The sequence below is a fragment of the Taudactylus pleione genome, unplaced genomic scaffold (assembly GCF_031769625.1).
Source record: "Taudactylus pleione unplaced genomic scaffold, aTauple2 ptg000559l, whole genome shotgun sequence".
NCBI lineage: Eukaryota > Metazoa > Chordata > Amphibia > Anura > Myobatrachidae > Taudactylus > Taudactylus pleione.
In genome coordinates this window covers 830,829-843,026 of record NW_028284961.1, presented here as the reverse complement: position 1 = coordinate 843,026, position 12,198 = coordinate 830,829, and the positions used below count along the sequence as shown (strand labels likewise).

At 42.3% G+C, this 12,198-nt stretch overlaps 1 protein-coding gene across 3 annotated transcripts in view; it reads right to left on the bottom strand.

The window, feature by feature from the left end:
- Positions 1–393: 393 nt before the first annotated feature.
- The window catches only part of LOC148481838 (uncharacterized), a 118,521-nt gene continuing 106,716 nt past the window's right edge, over positions 394–12,198 (bottom strand). For 2 of the 3 annotated variants that reach the window (XM_088452930.1, XM_088452933.1), the window contains exons 5-6: positions 9,566–9,615; positions 394–1,110 (exon numbers count right to left, since the gene is read on the bottom strand). In XM_088452930.1, coding sequence (XP_088309056.1) covers positions 9,595–9,615 — 21 coding nt within the window. In that variant the 3' untranslated portion in view covers positions 394–1,110; positions 9,566–9,594. The remainder of the gene's footprint in view (positions 1,111–9,565; positions 9,616–12,198) is intronic. The other variant, XM_088452931.1, reaches the window with a different exon arrangement.

Here is a 12,198-nt window from a genome sequence, read left to right as displayed (position 1 = left end):
ACGAAGAAAGATCCAGATCCAAAACCAAAACACAATACACAAAAAGTGGCCGGTGCACACCCCTACTTTAAAAGCAAAAGACATGCCTCTGGGTGACTCGTCATACCCCTATTGTGACACAGTCATGCTCCTATCACATCATGACCAGGCCTCTATTTAGCAGCTGTGTCTTAGTGTCCTGATTGTGAAAATTCTCGTTAAGCATGTCTGACTATATAACTAGCATCCAGCTTCATTGCACATGTAAATCAGCATAACGAGCAGCTTTGAATTTGTGGAAAGGTAACATTATTATTATTATTATTAATTTTACTCCTCACTTTTACTCTTATTTAACACAATCACTATGCATGGCATTATTTGTTTATTTATTTTTTAATTTACATTGTCTATCACCAACATACTGTAGTATGGCCATTAAGCACAATAATAATATACTGTAAAGTAATTATATTACATTATATTTATAATAATCTAATAATAATAATCTAATAATCTAAATGGAATCGTACAGTACTTATAGAGCGGACAAAAAAGGGACAAAAATCACAAACGCACAAATGGGAAGTGCAGAGAAATTAGGAGAGGTGATGACTATACAATGTGTCTGATGCAGAGATGGCCATATGCCCATTTCTGTTCACATCACGCATGCCCAGAAAATAAGCGTATTCTGATCTCATCTAGAGTTATGATCAGAGAGGTGGAACGGTGAGGACCTGTTCACACACGAGCGACCCATGTAGAGCAGTACGTAAGCCTGTTGTTTATGATGAAACAAGCACAGACACTGCTGACACAGAGGTGAGCACAACCCCATGCTGACAGCTCTGCATAATTGCCTAAAGATGATATATGTCCAATACGTTCCATGTGTGTAATGTGTGTCCATTTCACTTACACCTCTGCGTCATCCCCAGTGTGATACATCTCTGCTCTGTGACACTGATGTGACAAAGATTTCATGTGTGGTTTTAATAAATTGTAGGGTAAAATTACCCCCAGCAGACAGGGTGATTACATTTCACAAGTTATTTGATCCTGGTACATGTTATGGTCCGGAATCAAATTCTTCACAAACATTTCACAGTTGGAGTTTTATTTTCTTTCCTATAATAAAGAGAGAGAACGGCGTTATACTTGTTAGAAGTAAAATATTCTTTAATAGGCTGAATATTGCTGCTACCAGTACGTTTATTGATCTATGCATGCAAACAAATATGAGGGATAGACTTTTACAGAAATATGGCAATTTGAAATGTATGGGTGGATCAGGACAAAGGACAGTCCATGTGCAGTCTCTGTATGGCCCTAACCCTTTCTCGCTGGTGGATTTTCTCAGTAGAATGTAACACTGTGCCAGAGTGATTGCACATGCACCCGGAAAATGCAGCAGGCACCATTTCCTCAGTGACTTCTGTACTTCATATGCACAGATCTACAGAAACAGGGCACCTGCATGATGTTATTTGTGATATCTGCTGTGCAGGTCTTCTGAAGCATGGCATTGCCAGTGATATCTGCTGCGCTGATTCAGCGGTAAGTATTGTGAATGAGTGCACTGTGTTCATTTTGCCCCCCCCTACTCCTGGGGGCTAGTGTGCACTGCAAACCATGCACCCATTATAGATACACCCAGGAATGTGCCCCCTTAGTAATTATTCTCTGGTGATCACCAGACAATGACCGAAATAGTACACACAAAAAAAAAATATATACATGCAGGGTCAAAAGCCCAGATCTCCCCATCTTGTGTCAAATACAAACAGACATCCCCTTATTTAACCACTTGCTTGGCATGGTCAGATGTAACCACTCCAAGCTGGGCTTTCACTGACATAACTGCATCTGATGTGATTGTGTCAGAAATGGCCACCTTCGACTTATGGAATATAATCTTCCTGCAGCCACCAAGGTCAGCACAGCTGGCCTGCACCTCAGGTCATAGCAGCAACAGGTGGCTTTCCATGGCCACCCAAGCTATGATTGATGATCCTAGAAGGATCACCCACAGTCCGAGCTCCCTGCTTCAGCTGCTCCTCACCCAGTGACAGTCTCTCCCCATCTCCCAGGCAGAGCTGCAGCAGAGAGATCCTCAGGAATTCCCACCCTCTGAGCTGGCCTCTCTTTTTGCATTACTATGAAGGACACCTTCTTTCCTCCAGCATCCACCCCCTTTCTCCCTCAGCAGCTCTCCTTCTTTTCTCCCTTCTGTCCCAGAGCATCTTCTCTTCTTTCCATCACCTTCCCCCATTGCTCCTTCAACATCCCCCTTCTCTCATTCACTATCCTCTCCCTTCTACCCTTTGTGTATTCTCTTCTGTCCTTCATTGCTTCATTGTCTCCCCTTCTCTCCCTCAGCATCCACATTTCTTTCCTTCAGTGTCCTCTCCTTTCTATTCTTTAGCACCCACCTCTCACCTTCAGTGTATGTCCTTCTCTTTCAGCTTCCCTGCTCTCATTCTCAGTTTCTGCCACAGTGTACCCCCCTTCTCTCCCACAGTGTCCCCCTTCTCTCCTTTAGCACCCCCTCTCATCCTCTGCATCTGGCTTTCTCTCCTTCAGCATCTCTCCCTCAGCATTTTCCTTTTCTTTTCTTCAGCATTCCACCATTTCTCCCTCAGCATCCGCTTATTTTGCCCTCACCATACACATCTCTACCTCAGCATCTCCCCATATCTCCCTCAGCATCAACTCCTTTCCCTCAGTGTCTCCCCTTCTGTCGATCAGCGTCCCCTCTCTCCCAAGTTTTCCCCTTCCCTCCATCAGCATCTCCCTTTGCACCTTCAGCATCTCCCTCCTCTCCTTCACTATCCACTTCCTTCTACCCTCAGCATATGTCCTTCAATCTTTCAATGTCTTTCCTTCTCTCCCCCTGCATCCCTCCTTATCTCCTTTAGCACCCCTTCTCATCGTCAGTGTCTGTTTTTCTCTCCTTCAGTGTCTCTCGCTCAGCATCTCCTCTTTCTTTTCTTCAGCAACCAACCATCTCTCCCTCAGCCTCTCCCTTTCCCTCTCGGCATCTGCTTATCTCTTGCTCAGCACCTCCTTCTCTTCCTCAGCACTCCCCTCTCTCCCTCAGCACACCTGTCTCCCTCCCAAGGGATCCACCCTCCTCTCCTTCAGCACCACCACCTTCTACCTCAGCATGTCTATCCCAGATAAACTGACCACCATTGTTATCTGTGTACACGTTCCATGGCTTCCTGCAGCTCTCTTTCAACAAACAACTTGTACTTGCTGATTTGCATTCTCACTTACAGTAATTGTTCCTTTATGGACTACCCTCGCTACTATGGATCCCTATTGTGCAGTCTGCCTTACAGTATTTCATGTAACATATATAAGGTCTGACTTAGAGATGGTTGGTAATGCAGCCGTGGTCGCAGATATTCTCACAATAACGCTTACGGGATTATGGAGGTGCTAATCTCATTTTTCCCTTTATGCTCCATGGTGTGATGACATAGTGCAAGACATGAGACACCCACTTTCAGGCTGCGTGGTCTGTGCATTTGTGATGGATATTGTAAACACTTCAACATCAATGCAGCATCAATTGACATTTACTGTAGGAAGCCTGGGGTCTACTGTAGCTACTTTCCTCTAATCCAACTAAACATGGCCTCTGATGCAGTGTATTTGTGATTGGGAATGCTAAACAATTCCCATACACACCCATGACCTCCCATTATATATGATCAGGGTGTGCAGTCCAGGAATATTTCCTACATAGTCCATTTAATGTGCTTTATTAGACACCTGAAGGAAAGGAGACGCCTTCAGTCTGGACTAGTACCTCTCTCTAATTGGTTTAAAAGCCTGGAGTCTGGTATAGTATACGCACACTATTAATAGGCACAATTGTAGGTAAGTCCTACAAGTTTATATACTGTAGTGCAATTTTGGGTTGATTTTTGGGGCATGGATCCCCTGGATTGCTTCGGTTGGTCTGCTCCAGGGCACCGCATATAACACATTCTTTCTTTTCTGCACAATTTTAATACTTTGTTTGTTTCATTATATTTGTATTTTCACCTTTCTATGCAGCCATAGCTGATCTTACTTTTTTTACTTCACTTTTCGCACTTTGGCAATGCCCTGGGGCAGCTAGGGCTGTGCTGATTTAGGGGTGTCCTGCACTCCTGATTTTAACCCTAGTATGTTAGGGACCTACCCTAAAGAGGTTACCTGGATATGGTGGGTAGGCCCATAACCTTGGCAATGATTATGCTAAAAACCTCTACTGATTGTGAAATGTTATTGCATTTATATATAATCAGTAATTTGGAGTTGTGCACCTGAGATTTGTCTGTTTCTGTGTCTACAATTAGTCTCATCAGGTAGCACCTCCCATTATATATATTCAGGGTGTGCAGTGCAGGAATCTTTCCTATACACTCCCATAATATCCCCATGACACTCCCATAACACGCCCATGACCCTCCCATAATATGCCCATAACACGCCTTTAACACTCCCATATTATGCCCATGACACTCCCATAACACGCCCATGACCCTCCCATAATATGCCCATAACACGCCTTTAACACTCCCATATTATGCCCATGACACTCCCATAACACGCCCTTAACACTCCCATAATATGCCCATAGCAACCAATCAGATTCTAGCTATTATCTTCTAGAAGTTGCTAGTTATATGTTAAGTAGAATCTAATTGTTATAGCAACCAATTAGATTCTACTTAACATATAACTAGCAACTTCTAGAAGATAATAGCTAGAATCTGGTTGCTATGGGCAACATCACTTTTAAAACACACTTCTAAAAACTCTCACTTTACAAAATTTACCCCTTATAATTGGTGTTTAGCAGACCATGTTATTACAGTACGGCTGGCATTGACTATCTTTTGGTCTTGTCAATGCTTATACTGATAACTACAAAAAAGGAATAATGAGCTGGCAAACAGTGTTTTATATACTTTTAAAGGATATTTCTTTAAACACAGACTATATTAAAATAAACTTAATAAAAATGAAACTGTAATATAACACTGACCGGTATTAAATAATGTTTAAACTCTAAATTGATTTATGTGGTAATATGCTATTTACAAATGTAACATTTAATATTTAAGCAGAACTACAATAGCTCATTATATCCCAATGAGTTATTATTGTCATTGCTACATATCATGTACAGTATATATTTACATCCAATACGTTTTCATTAGGATAATCCACACATTTTCATTAATCTACACTTTAGACAACAAAGTAACATAAATCTCTGCATACATACGTAAAGATTATCTATCCAACCAGCCAACTAGTTGATTGGTTGGAATGAAAACAGTACAACAGTGTTCATTGCCGCAGCATGACCCTTGTTCCTGAGCCCTGTCTTTGGTACCTATGTTCCTGTTTGCTACAGTTCCCAAGTCTAGTTCCTGTATACTCCAGTCGGGAGTACTATAGTTCCTGATCCAGCATACTCCATCCCGGAGTCCTATTCAGTGCTCACCCCAATCCAGCACACTCCATCCCGGAGTCCTATTCAAAGTGCTCACTACAATCCAGCATACTCCATCTCGGAGTCAGACTCAAGTTGTCACTCCAATCTAGTATACTCACATTCAACTACTCTACTCCAGTTCAATAAAATTCAGCCAGGACTCTATTAGAAGTTTTAATATTATTCTTCAAGTTCTACAGGTCCAAGTCTACACATCACCTCCTGAAGTTCAGTGACTTTTGTGTTACAGTTTTAATCAGTATCTTTTGTTGCATAACTCTACACTGAGGAAATTATTCAACATCTCATATTAAAGTTCTCCATCATCTGTATGTGCAAGAATTACATTAAACCATCTAAATTCCAACTATCCACTGGTTCAGGTGTCTCTGTTCCTCAACCCAGTTCGGGTTCACCAATACCAGTTACGCGAGCCGTGACAACCTGGACAGGCTTTCACTCTTACCCCCTACTGATTTTGTTTTTCTTTTGTTCATTTTTACGTTAATCAGCTTTTTACATAGAAGATTCTCTGTTGCATTTTTGACAGTAGTTAATTTGTTTTTATCTGTTCCTATATATCTTACTGTTCTATAAAGGGGTGTAAATTCATGCCAAGTGACCAGAGGCAAAATAGACGGTGGTACCCCCCATCCCTGGTGGCTCTGGCTTGCTCCAGCCCCATTCTGTCTCTCCAGGCAGCCCCCCTCTGTCTCTCCAGCTAGCCTCTCTTTGTCTCTCCAGCTAGCCACCCTTTGTCTGTCCAGCAAGCCCCCCTTTGTCTCTCCAGCTAGCCCCCTTTGTATCTCCTTCCAGCCCTACTGTCTCACCAGCCAGCCCCTCTCTGTCTTCCAGTCAATCTCCCTTCATCTCCCTCCTCTTTTTTGCCAGTCAGCCTCCTCTGTCTCTCCAGTCAGCACCCACTGTTTCTATTGCCAGCCTTGCAGTGTCTTTCCAGATCCTACCTCCTCTGTCTCTCCAGTTAGCCCCCACTGTCTATTCGGCCAACCCCCATTGTTTCCCTAGCCAACACATGCAGTGTCTCTCCAACCACCCCTGTCTAACTCCAGCCAGCCCCTCTCTTTCATTCTCACCAGTCAGTCCCCTCTTTTGCTCCAGTCAGCATCCACTATTTCTCCTGCCAACCTTGCAGTGTATCTCCAGCTCCTAACCCTGCATCTCTCCAGCTTCACTTACCTTCTCTTGGGTGTTCTGACTATGTCTGTCTGCTCCTCTGAATGCTGCATCGCATATCTTCAGGTACCACCAACATTTGATGCAATAAAGTTTTTTAGTTTAATGCAACTCGAAATAAACAAAAATAAAAACTTTATTGCACCAGCCAGCAACGGTGGTGCCTGAAGGCAAAACAGCAGCTCGCCGGACCCCACAAATAGATCCATCTGTAATCACCACCTGCACTGCTGGCAGTGTTTATAGATGGAATTATATGTATGGCCCTGGTGCTCCCCTGACTGCAAGCAGCTGGAGGCCAGTGACTTTGCTGCTTCTGGGAGTTCCACCTCTGGTTCTATACACATAACTATGTTATACCTACTATGTATCGGATATTGATTCTTCTCATACAGATGTGTCCTGCTACACCTTTGCTCATAGCAAGGCATTCTGGATTCGCTGCTGCGGAATGTCAAAACGCGTTATGCAGAGATGCACGTTATGGCATGGCATACTGTATGACATGAAGACTACACGCTTGAAATTATCACTTTGTGTCAAGACTAAACCACTATAGACATTACTGTATATTGTACTCATTACAGGCCATCCATTCTGTATAGTGTCGTTACATGGTGTAAAGACGCCTGGTCTAAAGACGCACAGGCAGTTTTTCACAACAAGAGATATAATTTCAGGTTCAATACTTTTAAAGTACTCTGCTCAACTGTATGCATTGCTCCACACTTTCCTCATCCCTTTGTCTCCATATTATGACCTCCAGCTTCATTAGACTATAAACCGCTATTGACATTGTATTGTACACGTCACCTGGTGTAAAGTTGCGCACTTCACATCACATACACAACAGGTATGGCTCTTGATATGGCTGGCATGTGTGAGCAAGTGGTTAAGGTGAGCGCCTTATAAAGCTGGCGCTTCGGGTCTGAGGCCCGGAAAGGGACAAAATCATTTTGTAAATCAGTATTATTTATTTATTTATTTTTAATCTACTATACTGGTTTAAATAAATGATTAAATAATTTGGTGTGTGAGTCCTGTGTTTTACAAAAATACATATCTGCGTTGGTGTGAAGACGCATAATTTTTTAAAGACAGCAATATTTAATTTCTATGTTATGTCACCCAGCGACTTTACACCAGGTAAAGTGTACAATACAATGTCTATAGTGGTTTAGCATAAAATGCAGCTGGGTGTCATACAGTAGCATAGAAATGACAAGTGGTGGTAAATTGGGAGCAAATTATTGATTTCAGCAGAGTTCCTTAAGAATACTGAACTTGAATTGCTCTGTCCTAATTTAATACTTGGTGTGCGTCTTTTGGCCAATGCTGATAGCTCTTTATTTAATCCTGCATTCAAGACAAAACGCAGTCCAGTACTACTGTATAGTGTAATGAATGACAAGTTCCATCAGCCAATTAGCAGACATTATTACAAAAGCTTTGTTGGCTATTTGAAACATGCGCTGTGCGGTTTAGGAAAAGCGACATCTGGTGGACACAAAGTAGTATTACACACTCTGGCTTTTCCAGTGCTTCAGTACGTTACATTGTGCCTTACAGCAGCAGGATGCAATATAGAATGCCAAGCAGCATGGCAGGGTGCAACTAGCATGTTGCGCTACATGGTGTATGGAGCAAAGATGTAGCAGGACACATCTGTATATCTTTTTGGTAACCTCCCTTCTTCTTGGCTCCTACTTGTAACCTTTTATTGTATTGTGCTCGCTTATATTTATGGGCTATGTTGCTCTACAAGTCAAGTATTCATATGTGTTATGTTCCTGAAACTTCATTACTGAAAATATATTTTTTTAAAAGCTTTTAATTTCCATAGACTAAAAAACCTTTCAGTTTATTATGCCATATTAATGCTTTTGAGACATGTTCTACCATTTCTGAAAGCTACAGAATCTCTACAACTTAAACTCGAAAAAACAATAACATTTCAATGATTAAGATTGACACCTTAATGGACATGTTCCTTGTGCAATACAAATATGGTATGCCATCACACCCTTTGGTTACCTGCATAGTCAGCACACTCACACAATACAGATATGGTGCCAACACACCCTGTGGTTACCTGCGGATTCAGCACACTCATGGAGTGAGTTTGCTGTTACTCTCAAATTAGTGTAGCTTCTAATTCACAGATTTGTGTGCACACTGGAATACACACATTGAGACCTGTAGTATTAAAGAGTATTAAATCTATTATTAACATAGTATTATTAACTCCGAACCCAATGCACCCGGGGTGTGGGAAATAGCCCTAAAGCTGTTGGCACTTGGGCAGGGAAAACCTAATAGCATACATGACCCCCAGTCATTGTGTCAACTGCTTGGGTTTGGTTGGAACTTGGAATCATAGTGAAGACCCCCCCCCTTTCTTGAGTCTATTAGCTCTATGGTTCCAACAGCTCTGACAGGTAAAGCCTAGTGCTCTAGGCTGCAGCTCATTATACATTTTTTAAAATTTTCATTTTTTCATTTTAAAAAATCCTGAACATATTCTGGGGATGTGTGCAGCACTCATATATTATAGCGGACCAGCAGTTCTTAAATAGGGCTGGTTTGCAGTTGGATTGTGGTGGGAAAGGAGGTTATAAACCAATGTGGAGAGATGGCAAGTTCTTTTTAGAAGGCCAAATCCCCAGCAGTTTGCAAAACCCCCATCTTTAGTAAATATACCACTTTATCTTAATTACAATTTCTTAGCCCATAAATGTCTATTAAGGGGATACTTATTTTTGTAATGTCTGTTTAATAATATGCATTTAGGAGAGCCCTATAGATATTTCAATTACCATTCACTGTGAGAGATGTCACCATAGGAAACAAATAGCAAAATATTGAAAATATGTAAATTACTTTCCTTACCTTTTTTTAGATCTCTTTTTTTCTTTTTTTTATGTACCTTTTGTGCTTGCCTGAATTAAAATATGTACATGGGTGAAAATAGAGTTTAGATAAACAGGTAATTTAAACATAAAAAAGTAATGTTGAAGTACTGTATCTGGCAGCAGAAATCAGTGACCGGACCAATGACAGTGGCATTATAGTATAGGTACAGTATAATAGGTGGTATGGGCAAGGCGATGAGAGGAGGGGGGTTTACTAATTACCTGGGCCTGGGCTTGATGGAGGGGCCTGGCAGGGACCTGGATCCACCACTTACCTCCCCCCTCTCCCTTGCCTGTCACTCCTCAGCCCAGCACACACTGCTGTGTGATGGGCTGCAGTGGACCCCATTGCATTAAAAACTATTTTTTCTTAAACCTTTTTTAAGGAGGTGTTCCCACACATACATGCATTAGGCCACACATCCCCATAAAAAAAAGAATTGAGGTACAGCAAGCCTCACTACGGCCCTGGATATGAGGCTATGTCAGCATCTGTTTATCCTATTGTGTGTTAGAAAGCTCTTACTGACATGTGTTAGATCATTCCTGATGAACTTTCATATCTTAAGGAGCGTACACATGTGACAACTGGACGATGATCAGATAATGATAACGATCATTATCTGATCATTCTGTATGTATTTGATGATCATTAGCGAACATCCAACACATGCATTAACCTATAATGACTGGTGATTAATGATCGCGGGTCCCTATAGGAACCCAGCTAACATGGTCAATGTCGACCATGTATGCCAGTCTGCCCGGGCGATGGACGATGGTCCATAACAACCATAAGTGCCCACGCATTGACCATCATTTGGGCGTTGCAGAGGCAATTAAAGTGAACAATTTGAACAGTAACGATAAGATCCTTATCGTTATCATTTAAATTGTTCACTTTATCTGAACGTGTGTACGCACCTTAAATTATTGGAGGTGTAGAGATGAGGTATGAAGATAAGATGTGGGCAGATAAGTGCATTTCCAGGAGAAATACCTATTCTCCCAGAAGTCCAGGAGGTCTTGTCCTAATCTGGGTGTCTCCCAAATATGGTAGCAGAGTAGAAATCTATGTATAAAATACATGTACATAAAAATATCCTATAGTCTGTGTAGTGGGAGCCGTGGAGATTTCCATCTTCTGACAGCTCCCACTGCTAGAACTAAGACTCAGACCCTAGCCTAGCAAGTGAGAGGACGGACCCACTGTGAATCAGTATGTAGGCAACTGTGTCAGTGTACAGGACAGAGTAGGGGGCAGTGTGGCAAAGAGAAAAGGGCAAAGTGGTAGACAGAGTGGATGGTAGGCAAGGACAGAGCTGGGGTGGAGCCGGAGGAAGCAGTGGAAACAGTAGATTGGAGGATGGAGAGTGGGACAGGTCAGGACAAAGTGGGGGATGGATGGGGTGGAGCTATGGCCATACAGATGTGACTTTACTAGTCATAAATAGGGTTAGCAGCCATCAGGGATTACTCAGAACAATCAGAACATCTGACAGACTGTCCTGAGTCTGGACAGGTGGTAATCCCAGGCAGTACATCAAAATCAAATGTAGCATCCAGTATGGTGGCAGCAGTTGGGAGCTTGCCAATCTTGTGAGACACTGGCCAACACTGCTGCCCAATCAGCAGGCAACATGGCATGGCTCAGGCTCTCCCTCTATCAATCCTGATAGATTGAGTAAGATATCACTCGCTCTCTAAGGCTTGATACATCTCCCAAAGAGCGACCAGTTTGAACAATTGTGGAAATCATAAGTTCCATATGCAAAATAGACTTTTGAAGAATATCTTATCATCAGTAATTAATCAAAAGTAGATTTAGTTAACAAACTATAGAGTATCTAAGAGTTTGCACATCTCTCAAGACTGCATCACAACTGCACTACAACCATAGTATTACATATTCCAGTCCAGACTAAAATACAAACACTGCCCCAACCCCATCCATCTTGATTTTTTTTAAACCTCTCTCAAGGAGCCTTATTTGAGTGCTTTGTGAAATGTGCCATCATGTGATTTAGTGGAGCTGATAGCCTGCCACCGTCAGTCACTAGTAACCACAATTGGTTGGCTTGTATGTAGATTAAGTTCTGTTCTTTGTAATTATGTCTTACAAGTCATAATTCTATAATGTCATATTAATAATAACCTTATAATAGGGGTAAGGAGGGAGGGGGGGCAGTGCTGAAACTGGTGGTTGAAGGGGGGGAGCCAGGATTGACACTTGTGGCCACGGGGGGAGAGGGTGCTGGTGCTGACACTTGTGGCTGGAAGAGGGGGCCGCACGACATCAACAGTTGCAGGTTGTCGGGACTGACACCGGCGGCCACTGAAGAGGGGGTTAATGACAGTGATGGGGTGAGTGAGAGTACTGGGGACACAATACAGAGGAGCCAGCAGCAGTCATGGGGGAATGCCGTAGAGAGGAGGGGACTCTGTGTGGAGAGGATGCAGGTAGAGAAAGGACACTGACAGGGGAAAAATATCACATTTCCAAAAGGATGCCTTTGCAGAAATAGCATCTTTTAGGAAGTGATACTTTTGTACTAGAGGAATAATGAATAGCATTAAATTTAACAATGAACTTGTTGCGAGTACAAAACT